The sequence below is a fragment of the Zootoca vivipara genome, chromosome 9, assembly GCF_965207765.1.
Source record: "Zootoca vivipara chromosome 9, rZooViv2.hap1.1, whole genome shotgun sequence".
In the NCBI taxonomy this organism is placed as follows: Eukaryota; Metazoa; Chordata; class Lepidosauria; order Squamata; family Lacertidae; genus Zootoca; species Zootoca vivipara.
Window position 1 is genome coordinate 27254039 of NC_142592.1, and position 24600 is coordinate 27278638.

Sequence of the window (24600 nt, forward strand, 5' to 3'; positions counted from 1 at the left end):
TTTTTGTGTTTATCTGTGGAATGGCTTTTGGACAGCTGGACTGAGAAACAGTTTGGGATAACTGATTATTGCATGTGGGTGTCACTGCTAAACATGCGGAAGCCAAGTGTGACAGGGTTGAAAGTGCACAGAGCACAGGAATCAACAGTATGTAACTCGGTTACGGGTGCCTTTGTAAACTTAACATTTTAAAGCTACTAATAGTAATTTCAGATGTTAAAATTCTCCTCCTTGCAGTGTTCCCTTGCTTATATGTATTGGAGAACAGCACAATACATTTGCAAAGACAGCAGTAACAATCCAGAAGTTAGTACTGTTATTGCAGATACTGAAAATTATCCTGGCTCAGTCATGAAATCCCTATGAAGACACTGCTGCAATATCTGTGGTTATGGATTTTGAAAAATAAGCAGCTTACCTGTAACATATATATTATTCATTTGGCCCACTGTGGAGCATTCTAGGGTACCTGTGGCTATCCAGTTACAGTGGTACCTCGCTAGACGAATGCCTCACAAGACGAAAAACTCGCAAAATGAAAGCGTTTTGCAATTTCAATGGAGACTCGCAAAGACGAAGTTTCCTATGGCGTGCTTCGCAAGACTATTTTTTTCATCCCATAGGGTGCCTCGCAAGACGACCCCCCCTGTCTTGCGAGGCACCCTATGGGAAACCACACTTCAATGTGTTCCTATGGGAGCCGCTTCGCAAAACGAATTTTTCACTATACGAAGCAACTCATGGAACAAATTAAATTCGTCTAGCGAGGCACCACTGTATTGCTGGACTCCAACACCCAAAATGGCCAATGGGCAATTGTTATGGGAGTTGTAGTCCAACAACATATGGAGGGCCACATGTTCCTCATCCCTGTTCTAGAGCTCCAAATGAAAAGAACACCCTTCCTTCTTCCCAGCTACTGTAAATTTGATATAAAGCAAGGTTAAAGGGGCTGTGCACACATCTTCCTCTTCAGCCTATTGCTCACTGGAGTGGGAATAGCAGAAGCAAATGCCTTCTCCAAGTTTCTTCATGACTGCAAGCTCTTCAAAATATTTTTCCATCTTTAGTTTATAAATGCCATCTTTAAGTTAGATACTTTGAACAATTTAAACTTAGATTCTTCAGATGCTACATCATGGATCCAATATCAAATTATATGTTTGCATGGCGCAATATGCAGTTGTGCATGGAGGTATTAAACATGTATGGCCAAATTTTGCCCAAGACAATTCATTCTACTAGTTATTGTTTCTGTGCTGTTGTTTCTTCCAGGGTTTACTTCTAATGAAGCCCTAACACTTCATACTCATATATAGATGGCTGTACTTTCCTGCAAGTGCCTTTATGCAGAACTCCCAACAGGGTGGGGGTGGGGGGAGATAGGGGAAAAGGTAAATAAAAAAATAACACAAAGATTTCCAACAGAAGCACCCAATTTACAAAGCAAAACAAAGGAATGTAGGTGTATTGCTATTATGTTTCCTTTCTTCCCCCACTTTTAAAAATTACTTTGGAATTTCCATTCAGCAACAACAAAAGATGAAAGACAGTTTGCTCCACATATAGAAAGGAATAGCTACCAAGAGGTCAAAGTAGCCACACTTAATGGTAATACAGACAACTGCAAGTTTGAGAAACAGCAACGCTCCATAGGACACCCTTCTGCAGCAATTACTATGTGTTCCACTTTCCTAGTCACTAGAGCAGCATAAGTAATGCATTCCAAGATCAGACAAAAATTGCAAAAAAGAAATTATAAGATATGCTACTGATACAGCTCCCAAATCACTGATTACCAGATGCCAATAGGTTATCTGTTGGAATTTCATTTATTTATTAAGCAGCTTTTTCTTCCAACTTTGAAACCAGAAGGCATTCCCAACACCATACATGATCATTATACCTGAAGGTGAAGCAGCTACTCTACTGGTAGTAATATGATAAGATAAATGGCAAAAGTGTTTCCAATATGATAAATGGCAAAAGTGTTTCCAAGTTCAACATTTTTGAGAGACTAAACACTACCAGCTGTAAAACACCAGCATGAAATTACTATATGGTATACCTTGGGAGGCTTGAACATACAGAGAAAAGTCTATCATTTCATTCTAGGTGGACAATGAGATATCCTTACAGGACAACTCTATTCACAGTGCCATTTTTCACAGAATTTCGTCTTACCTATTTGTATCCTTTGCTTTCCTTTAATTTCTGTTGAAGTGCATTATTCAAGGGGAAACCTTGTTTAATTAGTTTCATGGTCTGGAAAGTGGTACAAGGACCAAAGTTGCTGAAGTTGGTATTTTAATTGTGTTCATTTTGTACAGTAATTTGCAGGTTAGTTTGACTAAGGTTTTGTATCTGATGCTACTATGAAATACTTGCTTAAAATATAGGAGCGCACTGGGCATGGAGAATCAAAATTAGGATCAAATTACTTAATCCTCATCTTGTAAAAAAGTAAGGTCTACATTTGGGTTTTTAGCAGATATGGTTAGCTCCACTCCACTCCACTAAAGTGAACAATAAATATTCTACAAAAGAAATGTCTGCAAAAGAGAAATGGTTAGATGTTAAATCATTTTTCATTGGCACAGCTATGTCAGAAGACCCAGCCATGTACATTTCCAAAATTGCAATCTAACTTTTTTTTCCTCCAAGGAAAGGGAGATATGCTACAGCACACTATGCATTAGCTTATAGCATCTCTACTTAACACGCAGTTGTTTAAATTAAAATATAATTGTTATATCTTTTTTAAATGATAAATGCTCAGGATGCAGTAGACAGGAAACTATTCACTGCAAATATTTTAAATTAATAGCACCATGTTATACATCTGCTTGTGCCTGGCTGCTTATATTGTCAACACCTTCAGCTTAAAGCATGGCATGATAGACTCAGCAATGCCTACATGTAGCTCCCCAACCCATTGTTCCCTCAGGCACTTCTGGGCATCTTCAATCCTTTGGGATAGGCACAAGACAAAGCATGAACTCAGAGAGCTTACAGGTACTGTACAGAGAATATTTTGAGCACATTACATTTTCAAATACAATTTTGCACAGATCCTAAGCATGCTTTTGTTGCCTTGTTATAAACTGCAGCTGCAGACACTTGGCAACATAATACACTGACAACATAATTTGTTAATTTTTCAACCAGCACCAGAGAAAATAAACTTGAGCTACTTTCTCCTAGAAAGAACGAAGCAAAGCAAAAAACGTATCTACAAAGGGCTGACTTGGATTCAACAACCTTTATGTTTAACTTCAACTTCTAAATTTATGCCTGAGTGCAACTACCATGAATGGTATTTTAAAATTCCTGGAGTGTGTGTGTGTGTGTGTGTGTGTGTGTGTGTAGACACACACATGATATATATTGAAAATACACACACATCAAGAGAAAGAGAGAGATGCAGACATGCACGTGCACTATTAGAAAAGGTCTGCAATATCAGTTTACAGCTTAAAGTGCTTTAATAAAAGGCTTGCAACAACAGAAATCAATTAACTGCACCTGAAATATTAACCATGGCTTTGAACCCTGCCTTTCTTTCATCCTACAAGATCATAAGAGCTTTAAAAAAATCTGCCAGTACATCTATGCAGAAATAAACAGTGTTTCTGAAATTCTTTAATACCTGTGTGAAATACAGTAGTATTCTGGTCTGCATTAGCATTTCATGCCTAAACGCAATAGTGGACATTTGTCACAGCAACAGAAAACATATTTATACAGTGCTTACTTGGAAAGTGTTCCGAGGCATAATAATAGACATCCTCATAACCCTCATGATAATCCTCCTCTGGCCGGTACTTTTTGCCTTTTCTTCTCCTCGATCTTCTTATCTGCTTGACAAAGCCCAAGAAACGCTCCATCTCATTCAGCAGCCCACAATATCAGGTCTGTGTACCCTTTGTTGGTTTTGGCCAACAGCCGCACTTCACAAAAAGCAGCCTGAGCATGAATGAGCAGCAAATACAGGAGAACTGGCCCCTTTGACCAGCCAGCTTGGCACCATTCAAAAATCTGTTTAAGCTCTTACAATAAAGGACACTCGCTGCGTTACCTTTGCCAGATACTGAACAGAAAGAACCGAAGAGACCATTTCAGTCTGAAAACAAATATTTAAAAAGAGAAAACCATCAGCTGAAAAGCTATGCTCTTCGTGTCAAACACGCTCTAATAAATAAACAGAACAAAGTTCAAAAGACCTCCCTGACAGCAAGAGGAATCCCAGCACTAGAATTTCACTATTCTGTGTCTCCATCATTTGAAGAGGGGACAGAGGGGCGGAGATAAACGTTACTCAATGGACTGAACCACATCTGAAAGTAGAAGAGGTTTTCTGCAACCTAGTATTTACTACCTTGTTATTTGCAGTTACACACCTTCAAATGCCGCTTGATTTTTCTCTCTCCTCTTCTCTTCTTTGGTTTGCAGAACAATAAACAATGAACGCATCGTTTCTGAATACCATACAATGCAGCCTGAACAAACAGAAAAGTGGTTTAATCCGTATACACAGACCACTCACTGGCAAGCATGTACTGAATGTGTTAATTGGAGCAGCGGGGAGAAACCTTGGCAGCTGCTTCTAAATGACACATTTACCCATTGGGCATTGATATATTTCAATCATTATGCGAACTAAATATTGCAATACATAGAAAGACTCCTTACAGATTAAGCAAACCATATTTATATCAAGCGAACAAACAAAGCAAGCTACATCATAAACATAGCATATGCCTCAGTGTTTTAAACTACGCACCCTTAAAAAAATTTTTGGTGAGTTTTCAAACTTAAGAAAACACGTGAGCTGTGTATGTTCTTCTTTAAACCTACTTTCAGAGCTTGAAAGAATTGTCAGTGTGTTCTGCTTGAATGCCATTCCACAAGCATTCGCTAAGATAAGAAAGGAATTTCTAACAAAATCAAAGCCTCTTTTACAGCAAAAAAACAACAACAAAAACCAAGGCATGTTGATTTAAGTCCAAGCGGAATAACATTTGCCAGAAATGATTTTGCAACCCTCTCTACTCCAGCAAAATTAGGGGGGGGGGATCCTTTATCACTAGGAAGTATCAGTCTGAGATGCAAGACTGGAATGCAATTAGTATATCAGAAGTGGAAACAAGGTGGGAATGAGTGCACTGCATGGTCACTGATACAGAGCACTGACCACTAGGGGTGAGGGCTCCAGATCTGTATTGGTGGTCACTGAAAGGCAGCAGAGTATAGCATACTTCAGTCCAGGAAATACTGTGCAAGCAATGCACAGGCATGGACAGACATTGTTGGGTCACACAAAGTGCTCCTGGCCATTCCTTAGCAGTATCCACACTACTCCTGCATATCAGCAACAACCACCAATATACAGTATATTCCTGCGTATAAGACTACTTTTTAACCCAGGAAAATCTTCTCAAAAGTCAGGGGTCGTCTTATACGCTGTGTCGTATTTCTTATACAGTGAGTATATCCCAAACTCTATATTTTAACTGGAAAAGTTGGGGGTCGTCTTATACGCCCAGTCGTCTTATACACCGGAATATACGGGTAGTATACACTTCTCCCTTTGTTACTGGTCAGCACTGGAAGCCATTTCACTGCACTCTGCCCTATCACACTGGTCATCACCATGTATCAACCAAACTATCACCTTATCTTAGAACTAGAAAAAATGGCTGTCCTCTCATTATGTGGAAGTGGCTTAGACTTCCTGTTAAAATAAAATTATAGTGTCATTCTAAAACTGGACAGTGAACTCAGCTAGGCTTTAATTTACAGTAAAGGAGCCTTTCACTGATTCATCATTTCTGGGAAACCCCAGCACACAAAGCCAGCACTCTGAACTGACCAGCTCCTCCTCATCTATTACTATTTGAGTGCTGAATTTGAGCCAGAGCTCAGAAAGGATCACCCCAGGTTCATGCTTTCAGTTCCAGAGCTAAGCCCAGAATCTGTAACAGGATATTCAAGCCTTCACTTGGGCATCGCTTGCTGTCACATCTTACCAGCATCTTTGCCCATCACTGCTACTCCTTATATGGCAACATAGGCTAGAATCTTCCTAACCTGAAAGAAGAAATTTGTAACTCAAGCTTGCTTGGAAGCCATGTTTCATATAAATAGAACCTGTGCCGGACCTGGGTGCATCAAAAAGCAAAGGGCATTAATGACATGGTGAGAGCCTCTTCCCTGGTCAGCCTACATGTGCAGAGAAAAAGAGTCCTGACACTAACCCACAGGACTTGGGTGGAAACACAGGTCAGGGCCTGACTTGCAATTCCCAGCACCCATTAACTTTCTCATGCTATTAAGAGTGTTCTGGACATATCAGCATACTGAAATATATATTGGACCTGATGGTAAGCAAGCTGAAAGGCGGCGAGCTGGGCTGTAGCTCAGTGGTAGAGAACATGCTTTATATGCAAAAGGTTTCTGGTTCAATTCCTGGAATCTCCAGGCAGGGCTGGGACTGGGAGAGACTCCTGCCTGACACTCTGGAGAGTCACTGCTAGTCAGCATCTGGGCTAGACGAACCAATCAAGTATAAGGTGCCTTCATATTTTCCTCAGTTGCTGGGTCTGCCAGGCCACAACCTCTCCAATGCAACCCTGGAAACATCACCTGCTCCCAACAGATTTCATGCTCACAAGCTGCTGTGGTTCCTTATAATACAGTACTGTGCAGGCAAAACCAATGGCAGGGGCAAGAGAGGGAAAGAGGCTCTGCAGCTTGGTCAAATATACTTGATTTATCTATTGACGGCAGATTACTGTAAGGTATACGGGTATCACTGCATATTCTTTAGTATGAAAGCTGCAAACCCAAAGACATTTATACTGTAATGCATAGCTAGGAATAGAGGAAAAGCTGGATTCTGTTCACATTTGGGGCCAAATCCATCCAATTCACATTTTCTGAAATACTGTAATATGGGAACCAAAACATAGCTATCCCTTAAAATTCATACTGATCCAAATTTTGCAATGCAGTTCTCCAACCAGCCAATGTTTACAAAAATGCATATATTAAGGGAAATCATGTATAAAATGAAGATATTAGTGAAAACAGCATACAAAAATGCATTGTATCAGGGGGAAATGTTTGCAAAATGTGTACATGTATGTTACTCAAAACACTCTCTCTCTCTCTCTCTCTCTCTCTCTCTGTGTGTGTGTGTGTGTGTGTGTTTAGTACAAATTCACACTAAAATTCTATTGAATTTTCATGAAATTTCAAAAAAGGCAAATTGCTGCAAGATGTGAATAACTGAATTTAGAAATGGAGAGAACCAAAATTGATAGATCATTCCATCCCACTGCATAGCATGCATAATTCACATTGCCAGTCCTTCAGTGTTCTTTTTCCAGGAAATCACCTTCCCAACTCTTATCCTTTTTTGTTTTGGTCCTAAAACCTGGCCCATATCTCCTGTCACTATGTTTCCCTCTCTATTCCAAGGGATGCTTTGATTGGCTGAAAGCCATGAGGCCAACTGTGGTGCAGAGGCATACGTATTTATATTAAACATGTAAATAAGGGGCTGGCCCTTTCAGATAAATGCTTGAAAGTCACTGCAAAATTGCATTCTGAATGCCATAGTGCCAGCCATGCTGTGTGAGGTGAAATACTTTGCCTTACTGTCTACAATCTTATCAAGGACTTATCTTCCTCTTTTTAAAAGATGCATGTGTAATTTTAACCCCTTGATTCTATTTGTGTCTCATAAGCAAAATATTTTGCTCTGTTGGGCCAGCAATGTAAAGAAAGAAAACGAAACCCATTATTCACACATGATGTATGACAGCAACTATTTATACTATTAAATATGTTTTGAAACATATTTCAGGGTAACAGAGAACAAGGAGAATAATTCAAGTCTGAAAACATAAAATAAATTTATGGACTCCCAGGAGATCATCTCTACACAATGTTTAGTGTGAAGAATGAAAGCTAATTAGATGTCTAATGATCTGCATGACATTTTGTGAGCGCCACACATGGTTTCTGCAGCATAAGTTCTTTTGCGAAAGGATGGAAGCTAGAAAAGGGTAAACCACAGCCAATTACACATGCTCTAAGTCAAAGAGATGTGGCAGTTGCAACATTATATGTTTAGAAAATATCTGCTCATAAGGCAGAGGAGCCTGCAGTGAAACCATTTAAATGCAATAACAAACAAGAAGTTAGACATATTCTGATACAGACCATATAATTATTGTGTCCTCACTTATATTTTACTGTAGTATCCAGTATTCAATATTTTCATTACATGCCTTGCAGTCCATTCAATTAAATATTTTAATTCCAATGCAAGCTTTGATCAGTGGATCCTGTAACCACTCCCTTCAGTTTCTCATGCTAACATATATTTCCATCACTGGAACAGGGTGGTGGGGCTACTTAATTACAGTGGTGCCTCGACTTACAAATTTAATCCATTCCGAAGGCACCTTCGTAGGTCACAAAAGTCGAAAAGTGCCATTGGAAACGCGATTTCCCATAGGAATGCATTGGAAACGGAAAAATTCGTAAGTCGAAGCAACCCCATCTAAAAATTCATAAGTAAAAAAAAACCTATCTAAAACCGCAGTGGTTTCCGTTCGGATGTCAAGAAATTCGTAAGCGTGCAGCCATTTGCCCCACTCGTAAGTTGAAAAATTCGGTTGTCGAGTCGTTCATAAGTCGAGGTACCACTGTATATAGTTACCAAACAGTAGCTATGGTAAATAAGAGGATGTGGGATCATTAAAAGCAAAAGAGCACACTAAAAAGACAGAGGCGGAGAGGTTTTATGCTAGTAAAAACAGAGCCACCCTTTACTGATCTTCAGCCCGGCTACAAGTTTCACTTGGTACCTCTTCCTCTTGAGTAGGCACCTCCTGCATCTCCCATCAGGCCTGTCTTTTGTCTAGCCCCGGGGCCTAGAAAGGGGAGGTCTAGGTCTACAGTGCAGTGTAGGGGCTCATTTGGGGTCCCAAGTGTTAAATGCTTGTGTGATCAGGTGATCCAGGGTGTTCCCACACCTATTTCTCAGATAAGGGCCGCCACATGGAAGTTGGAGCAAGCTTTTTTTCTCCTGCTCTGGAGGCTAGGACCCAAACCAATGGATTCAAGTTACAAGAAAGAAGATTCTGGCTAACTATCAGGAAGAACTTTCTGAAAGTAAGAGCTGTTCGACAAAGGAAAAGACTCCCCAAAGACGCAGTAGACTCTCCTTCCTTGGAGGTTTTGAAGCAGGGGCTGGATGGCCATCGGTAGTGTATGATCTAGTTGAGATTCCTGCATTACAGCGGGGCTCTCAGGGTCCCTTCCAACTCTACAATTCTATGATTCTGTGTAGTGCTAGAATATAAGTCAGATGGGTTCTTGAAACTGAGTCATCCATGTGCTAAGTGAATTTCAGTCTCCCTCACAATACATTACTGGCAATTATTAGCATATCAGTCTTCTGAAACACGAGGTCCAACAATATATTAAGTTGATTTAAAGCTTTATTGCCCTTGCATGGCTCACCAGATAGAACTGCTTGTCCTCAGTGGCCCTGTGAGGCAAAGTTAACCAGTGCCTTGCTGGATCAACTAAGCAATTCTTCTTAAATCTTAAATTTATTAAATAATACTACCTATGGCCTTTTAAACTGTGTGAGAGGGTTTTTGCTTTTGTTTGTTACTGTGGTATTTTTGTTTGTGTTTTAATATTGAAAACCACTCTGTGATCCTCGGTTGAAGGGCAATACAGAAATTTAATAGATATGTAATGATAATATCCTCAAAAATCCAAGTAAAAATTCAGTTTCTATTGCAAATGTTACCTCTAGAGGAAAGTTTTTTTTAATATATATATATATATATATAATACTCTGTTTAGTATAGAGAATATCAATATCAAGAAGTTTAAGAGAACTTTAGGACCAAAGTTAAAGCACTGGATAAAGCCCAACAAGCTTCCCGAAAGCCAAAAGCAGGCTGTAGTCATAAAGCTTCTTCCAGTTATTGCTGCATGAAGATAACAATGATGAACAGAAGGATTTTTACTGCTGGCGAGCTCAAACAAGTAAGTTCTGGTTAGTGATAAAAAGGACAAATATATACCCATATTCTTACTGCAGTGCAAGTGCCTCGGCTTTTCTGAAGCTTCAGATGAATAACAAAGCAAGGCTCTAAAGTTTATTAACTCACACTGGAAGTCCTTACACTTTCCACTAATTATTTTCATCCTACTAATTACAAAATAAATGCACTGGAATTAAGACATTTCTTATCCTTGTAAGTTCTACAATGAAAGCAAGTTTAAAAAGTAATGATGGCTGAAAACCCCCAGAAAGGCAAAGAGACATCCAAATATATGTAAATGCATATGATTACTCTATTCTGACAACCTCAGTCAACAACCAGATAGCACAGTCCACTGAAAGCCATTGCGTCATATCCATTTCTCACACTAGTATTTCTCAGCATGTTAAAAGATAAATGTGACCTCCAAGGCCATCTGAACCAATCTTTTATACAGTGAAAGGATTTATGGGTCACAAACAATTCTTGACAGCCATCCATCCACTGTCTCCCTTTTAAAAATCAATACCACAATTCCTTCGGTAATCTTTTTCCATTGCCCAACTGCTCTTGCAGTTATTGGAAAGTTCTATATCTACCATCCAATCAACAATATTACAGCTGTCACCTAGAAGTTGTTTGAAACACCCTTAACATGGTGGTTGTTCCACACAACCTGCTAGGTCATGCAGATTGCTGCAGTTGCATTAAGCGTCTTCATGCCAGCACCAGCAGCTACCAAGGATGTTGTTCAGCTCAGGCACTGGAAACTGTCCATTGTCCAATACAACAGTAGCAATCCCAGTTACAGAAAAACAAAAACTAAGCATAGGTGGGGCATCCTGTTTAAATTATATATATATATGTTGAAAGGTTGTTTATGAAGGAAGAAACAGGGAAGGGGGTTGAAATGTCGGGGCCTCAGTTGGAGCAGAGAGGATCTTGGGCAGAAAGGGCAACAGGGATGCTAGATTTTTCCTCTGGCCTTCTTGTGGAGCAGGAAGCCTCAGTGGAGGCTGGAGGAGAATTTGATCGGCCCAGGGGGAGGTTAAACAAAAGATGGTAGTATCTGAACCAGAGTTGGAATAGAAGGATGCAGTCTTGTCATCTAGAAGCAGGTTCCACCTTCACAGATGGAACCAGACCCCCCCCCCCCCGCCCACCCACCACACCACACCACACCACACCAGCAGAATGTGCACTTCCAATCTTAGCATTCCCACAAGTCCCACAAGTGAGCGCATCATGTCTCATCTTTAAAAAGCTTGGCAGGAAGGGCATAGAAGCTTGTTGGGACATCTTTGCCATTTCCATCCAATTCGGAACTTCTTGCCTTGCTTCTAGAATCCTGAATCATGACTCCAGAACAGTGTGCCTGCTGTCAATATGGACTGTTATTTGGATGAATAAAGATATTTTAATTCCTTACAAGTAGGAATGTGTGTGTGTGTGTGTGCGTGCGCGCGCACTGTAGGGAAGCAAAAAAGGGTGATTCTTTTTTTGATATTCTTAAAACATAGCTGTGTCAAATGAAATATTTTGTTGCTTTTGATCTGTTGAGCTATCTCCCCCTGAAGTGGGTGAGGGGGAGAGAAAATGATTTTCACTAGAAGGCTTTATTGCTTTCCACAAACAACCACCTCTGCTATGTTTATAAACCACCCTTAGAAACCAGGATTACAACCATGGCCATTTTTGCCTATGTAGATGTGACTTGCTAATTAGATGCTTGAAACTGAGGGGGCCAAGCTTTTCTCACAGCAGACCCACTGGACTTAATGACCTAAAGTTAGTCATATCCATTTATTTCAATGGGTCTCCTCTGAATATGATTAACACTGGCTAAGCCCCTGAAATTCTATACATGCTTACTTGGCAGGTAAGTCCCACTGAACTCAATAGGACTTACTTCTGAGCAGAAATATATAGAACGTACTCTGAAAGCACAATTCTATCAGAAATCAATTTAATAGTACAGTCTGTAATGTCAGGCATGTGCTAGGGTAAATTTAGAGTTGTGAGCACTTGCAAGTATTTAATGGCACTATCAATGAAGCTTTTGGCTTAGTGGCTATTACTACATGACACCTGCAAGCAAACAGATGTTACCAAACTAAAGTATTGAGGTTTGTTAATAATCTCTTTTAATGTATTAAATAAATTTGTATATTATAACATCTCAGTATCAATTACTTTTTCTGATATTTAAAGAAGCATGAGATGACTTACATTTTAAGAAACACAGGTTGCCACATAGCAGCTTAGTTCAGGTGTTACATTCCTAGTCTACTAGTCTAGCATACCATGGTTTGTTGGAGTGAGAATGTGCAATGAGCACAGGTGGTTCCTTCTCCTTCCTGCCTTACTCCTCTCAAGCACCCAACTGCAGAGAGACTCCCTGGATTGCTAAATGAGTTTCTCCTAACGTCTTACTTAGGAAGTGTTGTTTAAGGGCACATCACACAGACTATGATTGCAAAATACAAATTGATTCTAGCTTACAATCCTGGTTTGTAGAGAGTGCTTCAACCAGTTTCCCAGTGTGCAGCCTTAGTGAATCATTGCAATGCTACAATTTACAGTTGCAGGAGTTACAGTGGTGCCTCGCTAGACGAATTTAATTCATTCCACGGGTCAAATCGTATAACGAAAAATTCGTCTAGCGAATCCCATAGGAATGCATTGAATTTTTTTTAAAAAAATTAATTGAAATTTCAATGCATTCCTATGGGAAACCGCGATTCGCTAGACGAATTTTTCACAAAACAAATTTGTCTTGCGAGGCAACCTCCGCTCAAAAAATCTCTTCGTTAAGCGAAAAATTCGTCTTACAGGGCATTCATCTAGCGAGGTACCACTGTAAATGCAAGTGTCAACTCTCATACAGGAATCAGTTGATCTGTAATTTTATGTGCCTACTGGTTTAGACTTAAGCACACATCAGTGACCCCGAGCATTAAAGTGTGTGTGTGTGTGTGTGTGTGTGTGTGTCTGTCTGTCTGTCTGTCTGTCTATCTAAGGCAGACATCCCCAGACTTCGGCCCTCCAGATGTTTTGGACTACAATTCCCGTCTTCCCCGACCACTGGGAGGGCCGCAGTTTGGGGGTGCCTGGTCTAAGGTGTTGTTATCTCCAAGTGCTTATAAATCCTGAATTAGGATACCTCAGAAATAGGGTGACTTGCACAGAGAGATATTCAAAAGCTTCTTACTTGCACTAGATTTTAAATGCTTAAGGTAAACACAAGCCAATTTTTCAAGCTTCACTACCCAACTGAGAGAGCTGCAAATGTTTTTTTTTTTGCATTCAGTTTAGATCGTAAGATTCATGATAAAATAACAGTGTCTGAAATTGAGTAGGCATTGTTTGTGTCCATAAATATTTAGATATTGATGCTGGAATATCAGGATCTTAGTCAACAACCTGTTTGCCATGTTTCAGTTTTAAATATGATTTTTCTACAATAGTAGCCTAAAATGAGAGAAACTCTAGTGAAGAGGAAATAATCTCATATTGGTAAAAAGAATAAGCTGAGCTGTAGGGGTTTACAACACAATGCTTTTTGGAAGCTAAGGATGACTGTTTGACATTTCATTTTCTAAGAAGTCTAAACAACCACAATAAATTTACAAATGTAGGCATGCCATACTGTTAAATTTCATTTCACGCTCAGTAAGCAAACATTACCAAACTGTCGTCCTCAGTCTTTTTAGCTAGAAATCTTGTAGCCAATAAAGATTTGACCTTGAAATATTTCACAGAAGGATAAATTGGCTTAGTTTGCTAGTCACTCTTTTAAAGAATCTGCTGGCCAGCAAGGTAAGATTGTGTTTACTATTGCATTATCACATGATACTGGGCAAAACCTAACTTAACCATCCATACCAATCAAACATACACATCATATGGATGTACTGAGCACTGAATCAGATCAGGAAATATGTGTTTCCTAAGAGCTTTTAATACTTACTTTATTATAATAGAGAAGCATTTACATTTCTACAGCCAAAGAACACACGTAGCTTTATAGGAAAAGATCATTAACTACTGCAAGTCCCTGTTCATCAGTTTTTGCTTTGAGTGCATCTACACATCAAAAAGAAAAATGCCCTTGTCTTATTTACTCAAGGGATGTTTATGCTATCTTAGCAAAGCAGTAATTCATTTGAAATATTGCACCACAGTAGCAGTGCAAATTTGGAAAACAAATACAGAAGATGGAGCCATTTGCTTATTTGCATTACTCAATAACTGAGTTTATAAATGTGATCCATTTATATTGTTATTTCCTCACTATTACGGTATTATAACACCATGGATTAAATTCAAGCTTACAAATACTTGTATATTATCAACATACACATAGACAAAATAAACAACTAAATACAGTATAAAAAAAACTTTTAGTTGGATATGTTGCAATACTGTAAAACATTATTTATTTAAGAAATTTATATTCTCCCTTTCAAAAAAAATTAAAAATCTTCAGGGTGAACATAGAAAGCTGCTGGTCCATCTAGTTTAGAACTGTTTACTCTGACTGACAGGTTTCAAGCTATAGTTCCTGCCCCCCCCCGTCCTATCTGGAGATACTAGAGATTGAGCATGGGAATTTCTACAGAAGGGGGGTGGGCTGTGTGGAGCCCAAACAATGGTGCAAATTTGGGTGATTTGGGAGTCTCCCTCTCCCTCCCAAGCATGATATCAATAAACACCCGACTCGAATCAAGGCCCTCGCAAAGCCTCATGCCACTCTGCCATTTCTGTCATTTTATGCATCCTTTGCGCCCCCGCCCCCCATTTCTTTGTTTCTCTGGTCCACAGGCTTTGCATAAAATGAAGCTGACCAATATATTGCCTGAGGAGCATTGAAAAGTTCTTTATTGTTGTTTGTTTGTTAAAACACAGTACTGGGTTTTTTTATAGAAAGCTTCATTTTTTTAAATAAATAAATCATACATTGCTCTTTTAACAACAACAGATCTGCACAGGGAACATTTTGCAAACCTATCAGAGGACATAAGGACCCAAAAAGAAAGAATCAGTATGAAGATTTTATATATATTAAATGCACACGAAAGAACACAAACCACTTGGCAACCTCCTAATTATTTAAGGTAAGGAAGAGCAAGAGGCAACCCCTTGCCAAGGGATCATGGAGGGAAATGAGTATGTCTTACTGCCTTCGCACAAAGCCCATGGACCAATTTGCCTGAAATTTGGCAGACTTAAATCAATTTTCTCATGGGGCTCTTGTGCCTATAAATTTCACCCACTTTGGCCCAAAGGAGAGAAAAAAACAATGTTGTCATTCCTAGAGCTTGGAAAGGTATTATTTCATTTCATATTTTAAAGCAAGCTTACCCAATTCACACTTCCTGAATCAAAACACAAAGCAAACCTCAAATATCATTTGAAATTTGCATTCTCTGAATTGCTCTCCAACCAAAAAATTAATACTAAAAAAAAAATCACATATATTATTAGGGGAAAGTTCATGGGGAAATGTGTATATTTGTAAACAAAATGTTTAAAGTACATTATATCAGATAAAATTGCTTTCAAAAGTGTGTGTATTAGAAAATGCACATGACATACATGTTGACTTTAAAAAAAAAAATGCAAAATGAGGCAGAAATAGAACAAACAGAGCTTTTCTGAAGGAAGAGAAATATCAGAAGTCCTTTAGGCCACTTACTAGTATTCCAAGCTCAGTTTTACAGTACCTTGCATTCAAAGTGTGTAATGCTTGCATTTATTGTTTCCCTGGACTTAATGATCCAATGTTAACAAAATCAAAGAACCCATGTCCTAAAAAAAGTCGCCCATTCAGTACCCTGAAATTAGTTTCAAAAGTGCATTGATTGGCCCAGGAAACTTTCTTCTGATTCATATATCAGAGTGGACTGCTTGAATTTAAAAGAGTTACGCTTAATGAATGTTTTTATGTAGCTACACTTGCCAAATAATTTTCCCCTGAAGAAGAACTTTACAGCTTGAAATGTGCTCAGATATTGAACTTGGTTCAATAACAGGTAGGTAGCCGTGTTGGTCTGAGTCGAAGCAAAATAAAAAAATTCATTCAGTAGCACCTTAAACACCAACTAAGTTTATATTTTGGTATGAGCTTTCGTGTGCATGCACACTTCTTCAGATGTGCATGCACACTTCTTCAGAGCTTTTTGCATGCACACGAAAGCTCATACCAAAATATAAACTTAGTTGGTCTTTAAGGTGCTACTGAAGGAATTTTTTTATTTTGCTTCGACTCAGACCAACACGGCTACCTACCTGTAACTAGAACTATGGAAGGCACCACATTGAGCCGCATGAAATGGAAGTCCATCTTGGTATCTGAAGAAGTGTGCATGCACACGAAAGCTCATACCAAAATATAAACTTAGTTGGTCTTTAAGGTGCTACTGAAGGAATTTTTTTATTTTGGTTCAATAAATCTTCATGCACCTTCTGCAATTTTCTGTGCAACAATATTTAAGGCTAGTCACAAATATGCATCTTGAACTGAAGAGGGGAATGAAAACCAATCTGGTATGTGTTTGATTTGGCATGGGAAAGTATCTGGAAGGGAAAGGATTATGCACCCGTCACTTCTGTGCTTAAAATCACACACCACGCCCTACTAGAACTGTTAGCAACAATAGCATTTGGCTCTGTTGCATGCATTTTGTGCATAGTTTTCCCTTAAAGAGTTGCTCCAGCTAATAAAACCCCTGCTCCTTTTTGGTCTGCTTGTCTTTATCTTAGGCTGTGTATACACCATGCATTTTAAAGCATCCCCCCAATGCAAGAAACCTGGGAACTGTAGTTTGTTAAGGGTGCTGTGAATTGCAGCTCTATGAGAGGTAAACTAAAGTTCCTAGGATACTTGGGGGTGAAAAATGTGTTTAAATGTATGGTGTGCATAAATCCTTAGCATAGCTGCCAAGTCTCCCGCTTTTCGCAGGAAACCCCCGTATTTTAAACCATTTCCTGCTGGCAGCCCAGATTGCAAAAAAAACCTGTAAATCCCCCAGATTTCCTACCTGCCAGGGAGGCTCCATTTTGGGTCCTGGCACTGCCCGATTTTTGGTGCCCATACATGGGTAGCGCGGCACCGGAAGTCGCTTCTACGTAGAAGCGACTTCCGGTGCCGCTCTGCCCATGCCTGGGCACAGAAAATCGGGCAGAGCGGCACCAGAAGTTGCTTCTACGCATGTCCAGACATACGTAGAAGCGACTTCCGGTGCCGCACCGCTGCTGATCCCGCATTTTTCAGCGGGAGACTTGGCAGCTATGATCCTTAGTCATACCTGGAAAGACACTGAAAATTACTTCTGTAACTAGGGAGATAGTATCATAACGTCTGAAAATCTCTGACATAAAACATGGCACTGCTATAGCTGACAATATGAGAGATAATATCCCAAATACTTCTGAGAAATTAGCAATTTGATGTCTCTCTAGCAGCTATTGCCAGTTCCAATGCTTACAGCTTCTGGTAGAAGTTTTGTTTACACTGGATCATTCTCTGCCCCCAGCATGATGACATCCAGGGAGCACCTCTTCTCCCCTATACACTAGGGCGTGTCATTTAAGGACGGAATTTTTTTTGTGTGAATTTGCTCAATGAGGGGTTCTAAAAATCCGTTATTGCACATGAGGAACCCAAACCTGCAATTATTTTTATGATTGGTTGATGATTAGCTTGGTAAATTGAGATCTGTTTGAAATACACTTCAAAAAAGCCAAAAACTCGCATTTTGAAGCAAAGTTAAAGTTTTTAATCATTTTATACAAGCAAAAATATAAAGAAATTTTGTTTCCAGCTGTAACAACATATCATTACTTTATCTTATAACGTCCTATTATAGTAAAAAAAAAAAAAGAATAATAAATGAACAACTTCAAGGGCTGGTGTCACATGATCATGTATCTGCTGAGGGCCCACATCTGAGCAGGAGAGCCACTGGCAGAAGCCCCCTGGACCATGCTCTTCAAAAGAAGTGTACACTGTTAAAATTTGATTCCTGTCGAATCTAAAGGCCTGCTCTTGATCCTCACAAAGATGGTGTCAGACTTAGAGAAACCATATTCCATGCAAGTCAAGACTTCTGTTCATTTAATGGTTCTGAAGCAGGAGAATATATAGTATTTCCATCCTTCCATCACTGTGATAGAAGGGTTACCATAATGCTTATTATCCATGCTACTATGGTATTGAAGGAACTAAAATCTTGTCTTTCTTAAAATGCGGCAATCCTTCTCTTAAGATTGGGTACCTGTCCAACAGCCTGAATTCTACACTATCTGAATGCTGTTTTTGCACCCCCAATTTACCCAATAAGGAAAGAATGTCACTCGACTGAACTTTGGTAGCTCTACTTTACAGTGTATTTTTAACACCTCCAAGTAGTTTATCCAGTCCTCTGCATAGACTTCAGTATCGTGTTTATCACCATAGCTATTCTTCAAAGAAAACATGCTTTTCTCCTTCATGGGAATAAAATTCTGTTTGCAAAGGGTGGGAGTGAGCAACAAAGGGACACAATTCTCTGCTGAATATAGTATATATATACATATAGAATATAGTATAGTATAATAAAATGATGTTGGTGGGAGAGGATCCCAGCTCCTTTGATGACCACACAATTGTTCTGGTACCAGAGATGCTCTGTAACATATTCAAGCAAGACCCCAGCCCCCAGTCTCCAAAGCAACACAGAAGACAATTGCTAGGGCTGGTTAGATGTCCTCATGCCACCCCATTCTGTCTATCTCGGATAGACGATAAATCTACTTGTCAGAGCATTTCGGCTTTGAAACCCCAACGACCTCAGTGGGTGGACTGGTGGTAGAAGCAAAAAATATATCACATACTGTTGTATAATATTAATATTAATAGTACAGGTAACTACAATACATATATAAGAGAACTTATATATGCATGCCTCATATATGCATGCCTCACAAGACGAAGTTTCCTATGACCGCGCTTCACAAGATGAATAGAAACACATTAACTAAATGGGTAGACCGGGTAAACCAGGAAAATTTTAAACCATGCTTTGCAAGATGAATTTTTTGCTATATGAAGCAACTCACAGAACAAATTATTTTCATCTTGCAAGGTACCACTGTAGCTTGTAATCAATTTTAGGCACTTATCAATATCAGTTTTCATCAAAATTGGGGAATAACCTATACCTTTAAATGACAGAATTTTTTAAAAAAATGTTAAAAAGTAGGAATTTTTCACATAGAGATTTACCAAGCAAGACCTAAATATTTACAAGTAACCAAAATAGATTTCAAATTACCTCATCATACCACAACTTTTTAACACCCCTCAAATCAGGATTTTTAAAGATGATCAATTCAACATGCCCTACCTATACACTGCAAAGACTGAGAAAACCTCAATGGCTATTTGCCACTGGTCACTCATCCACCCAGGCAGGTTGGCAAATGGTAATGCAGAAAGGGAGCTGGAGGGAGCAGGGGGGGAGGAGCAGAGGGAAATCAGCTGCTGCTTTTGTACCCCATTTTTGCAGAGGCAAGTGAAAAACAGAGGCAAGGAACAGGATAAGACCATTTTCTGGGGCTTCCCATGGGAATCTATTGCCCACTGGACTAGATGGGCTAGTGGCCTGATCCAGCAGGGAACACACCTACCTGCCCTTTTGCCTCTATGAGATGGAGGCAGCTGCTATTCAATGCCTAATGGACATCACCCTGACCATGAACTAACTTAGATTTTCAAGTATAGCCTCATTTATTTTTTTAAAGATTTTTGATTAAAGATTTCTTGAATTACAAAGGTGTGTGCAGTGTATCTCATATTTTAACATGTATCATTTTTGCAAATCAGTTTCATTTGTTAAGACACTAAGAAGAAAGAGGGAAAATGAGGTAGATAGGGGGTGAGAGGGGAGGGAGGGTGCTGAATTAACAGCAAATTGGTGTAGCCAAGCACCACAAACAGACATGCAGAACAGAGACTTTTGAAGAGCTTAGAGGAAACATTTTAGCACCCAAGGACTATACTTCTCACATGAAAAAAAAATGTTTTACAGAACATTCAGTTCAGCCCTTACAAATCAGTTATCACCATGAGTAAGAAGGAAGAAAAAAAATCACCATAGGTCTAGGTTTTACAGGCTATGTGCCCCTTTCCCCAGAGTCCTAAATACCGTATAAATAAGACGGGTTGAATTAAATCCATTTATTAACATTTATATACCGTCCTATAGGCTCCTAGCAGCCTACTTCTGTCACCATCTTTCCAGCTTGATAATTCTGTAACAGAACGCATTGAAATGATGATGTTTGCATTTTTTCCCCCAGCAAACACATTAAGAAATGCAAATGCTACTGTCATTTTTGTGGTGGTGGAGGTACCATCTGTTTCAAGAAAGTTGTTATGCTCTAATATATGTGGATTAGGCTTGTTTTAAATAAAAAACACCACAACAACCTTAAGTTATATTTAAATGTATGCATCAATTATTTATGGATGGTCATGTGTTTTATTATGTGGCATATTAAGAGACCTTTGGGGAGAAGAGAAAGAACTATGAGTCAGATATTAAGTGACTAAAATAGAGGCTTAAATTCAAATTATCTAGACAGCTAAGCAATATCGACGTGTGTGTGTGTGTGTGTGTGTAGATAGATGCCTTCAGGTGGAAAAGATGAAAAAATTATCCAGTAGCAGTAGGCACTTGTTAGCTAAGACCAGAAAGAGTACTGTATATGCAAAGTTCTAACTCCATATCCTAGCACTTGTTAAACTAATATCAGCCTTAAGAAGAGATAGCAAAACCTATGTTTTTTAGTTCCCCTAACATTTTCTGTTTAAAGGTGGTTGGTAACTAAAAACCATAGATTTTGCTATGTCTTCTTTACAGCTCACGGTATCAATTTCAAGTTGAAACCATTATTGTTTAAAAAAATAATGAAATATTTTAAAGTAATTCACTATCCATTACAGTCATACCTCAGATTATGGCCGATTCAGGTTGCACGTTTTTGGGTTGCGCACCACGCCGAACCCGGAAGTACAGTGGAACCTCGGTTTACGACTACCTCCGTTTACGAAAACCTCCGTTTACGAACGCCGCAGACCCGGAAGTGTTTACATCTGGGTTCCGTGGCGTCAGATGCGCAGACGCAATCTGTGCAGCTCACGCGTGCGTAGATGTGCTCTATCGGCGCTTCGCACAGGCACAGAAGCATGCCTTCGGCAAGCGAACGCCTCTGCAGAATAGATTGTGTTCGCAAACCAAGGTACCACTGTACCAGAATGGGTTACTTTCAGATTTTGGCGCTCGCGCATGCGCAGAACTGCTAAATTGCACTTTGCACATGCGCAGAAGCGCTGAATCAAGACCCGCATGTGTGCAGACGCGGTGCTGCGGGTTGTGAATGTGGCCTCCTGCACAGATCACGTTCTCAACCCGAGCATCCACTGTACTTTATAGTCTAGTAAAATAAATAAATTCTAGAAAACACATTCCTCTAAGTCTGCTAAAAGCATGTCATTAATTTTCAGTGCAATTCCAGAAAGTTATTTCTGCAAGTCCTTATGAACTTTGTGCTACAAAAAAGTGCAACACTGCTTTGGAAGCAACACCAATTCATTTGTTAAAAAATAAATATACTTACTAATACAGTAAAAAATACTTTTTTGTGCATGCATAATATCAGCTATGGAGGAGTGCATAGCTCAGGGCAAACGAGATATGGGGAGGAATTGCAGTGCTGGGTTTTTAAAAATGCACTTTTCAAAAATAAGAGTGTGAGCTCTAATTTTTACAACAAATGAAGGGAAACCTTTCTTTCTGTCATTATCCTGCTATGCTCTGTTGCTCCAGGCAATCCCTGCCCCAGTTAATCCCAGTTCACTGCAGTCACTTTTCTCCCAATAAGCAGCTCTCTAAGATGGGAGGGATTTATCGCAACTTATCTTTGCATCTTTTGATCTAAGTACTGGGGTGGCTGGGGAAACCCAGCCAGATGGGCGGGATAAAAATAATAAATTACTACTACTACCACTACTACTAGACCAGACTGCACTTTATACCTGAAGTGTGCACAAATGGGGTCTCAATATTCTCCATCTAATTTTTAGGTAAAAGAATTGGTATGGGGCATTTTGCCAAATTTATGCAACTGGAGGAAGCATAATTTGGGGGTAGTGTCCCCATTTGTAGTGGCAGTAGCAGAGGTTACAGTGGTACCTTGGTTTTTGAATGTAATCCATTTCGGAAGACCATTCCGAGTTCTGAAACGTTCGAAAACTGAAAATTCAATAGCCGACACCTCGGCCTCAGGATCTTGCACTCAGTGGAAGCTGCGTGGCATGTTCAATTTCTGAGGCGTGTTCGAAAACCGAAGCATTTACTTCCAGGTTTACGGCATTTGAAAACCGAAATGTTAGTCAATGGAGCCGTTCGAAAACCAATGTACCACTGTGTTTCATGTCCTAGGGACTTTTGTTTTGCTGCTGCTGCTGCTACAAGCAATTGTGTTTGCAGCCAGCTACCAATTTGTACCCTTCACAATACTCTAGATCAGGCATTGTTCTGGAGCATTGGGGTAGGCAGGTGGGGTTGTAGCCCACACAGAAAGAAAACATCAATCGATCGATATTTTGGGAAAATTCTGCAAAGTTATTTTTCTTTTTCCTCAGGGGAGCTAAGAAAGAGCAGTGACAGAAACTGTCTCAGAAACATTTTTATACCAGCTTATCAGAAAATCCTGCATTTGAGAAAATTAAACGCAGATTGTTAGACAACGAATTTCAAGAACGTAGTAGCCAAATCAGAAATAGCACCTGTGCAATGTCGACTTATCTCGACTTAACCCTAAATCAACAAAGGGTGTATATGCTAGTGAGACAGAATGTGCTACCATCAGCAATACTACAGGGGAGATTCCAGCAAATACCACTCACAGAGAGACCATGTCCTGGTGGACAGAATCATACAGAATCAGTTGCGCATGTTCTTTTGCACTGCCCCTTGTATCAGACAATTAAGATCATTCATCAGATGGCTGTTAGCCAGGAATGGCAGTCAGATGAATGTAAGGCAGCTTTCCTAATGTTTACCCAGGATGGGGATAAGATGAAGATGGCAGCCAGGTTTCTGCAACAGGCAATGAGGATCCGTGAATGTTATACAACAGTATTTTAATTATTAGATCCATATTTTCCAGAGTGGTTTCATTGCACTGAACCTTTTGGGATTTTGTCTATATGCCAACAAAAGGCTTGAGATTGAAAAATTGAAACATTTTGTACACAAACTCGATCAGCACAGAAACAAGCTCAGGCAACAAACATGGCTCCCCCACCCCCATAATGTTTACTTTGGCCCTGAAAACTTTAAAAGAAAATGGAACGAGTGAAAGTTCCTGAATAAAACTTGATGTTTGAACTGCTTCACAGGTCATCCTCTGCTCCTCCAGAAACAGCATTTCCTACTTTATTTTCATCTAATCAAATGCAATGTTGCTTATAAAAATTTTAAGCTAATGGTATAAAGAAATTCAAAGAACAATACAGCAGTCAGAAGTACTTTTGTCAATAAATAAATGATGAGGATCACAATGTTTCAGTTTCAAGGGGAAACTAAAGATGACTAGAGGCATAGAGATTTAAAAAACCCAAATTTATGCTCCATCATACACATGGCTTTGCAAGTGTCCATACCTCCATGCTAGGTAGTTACTATCCACACAAACAGAATGCATGTCCTATGTGGCTAGCATGTATTCGGGTTTTTTTCCTCCTTCCTGCTTCAACGCCCACTGCATCTACACAGTTTGATTTATGGAATGTGGAATGCAAAATAAGGCTTCTGATAAGATTTCCTCTCTATTAGACCAGTTCATTCCACTACTTTCTGTTAAAAAGTAGCACACAAAATGGATGTGCCTCAAATCTATCCAACTGCCGCCATAAGAAGTCAGAGAATGTGTTTCTCGGTGAAAAAAGTTAACAGTATTTGCAACACTAAGTTGGTCAAGACTTCAGGATTTCAATAAACTGGAGGGATTACTCTAAAAAATAATACTAATACTTCTGACAGAAACCAGTGTCTTTCTATTTGTCACTGAGTATAGAGAAGAAACAGTTAATGACAGTAAATAGTTGCTCGCACCAATCCAAGTGCCTTGTCCACATCCTCAAGCCATATCAACTGAAACTCATTCAACAAAGCAGGGTTAGACAGTGTTCTGGAATCTCTCGAAATTCAACCACTTTAACAGTAGAGTATCACCTATTGGTTGCATGTCATTTTCTTATGGACAAACATTACTGCCTTTGTTTTTTATGTGTTTTGGGAATACTGCATCTAGTTGTTTAGGGTACAAATCTACAACCAGACCAAGATTATTTATTATTTAAGCACCGGAAGAGGGGCTACATGCCCTTCAAGTCTGGACCATGTGTAAGTGGTGCAAATGGACCACACATGGAATAACTCAAATCCACGCAACAGCTTCCTAATATAATAAC

At 39.4% G+C, this 24600-nt stretch overlaps 1 protein-coding gene across 11 annotated transcripts in view; it reads right to left on the reverse strand.

The window, feature by feature from the left end:
- The window catches only part of GRIP1 (glutamate receptor interacting protein 1), a 315585-nt gene that overhangs the window by 221142 nt on the left and 69843 nt on the right, over nucleotides 1-24600 (reverse strand). For 10 of the 11 annotated variants that reach the window (XM_035127918.3, XM_088676453.1, XM_088676454.1 and 7 more), the window contains exon 1: nucleotides 3755-4293. The exons of the other annotated variant lie outside the window; for it this stretch is intronic. In XM_035127918.3, coding sequence (XP_034983809.1) covers nucleotides 3755-3887 — 133 coding nt within the window. In that variant the 5' untranslated portion in view covers nucleotides 3888-4293. Of the gene's footprint in view, nucleotides 1-3754; nucleotides 4294-24600 lie in introns of those variants that run through there. 11 annotated transcript variants of the gene reach the window in all.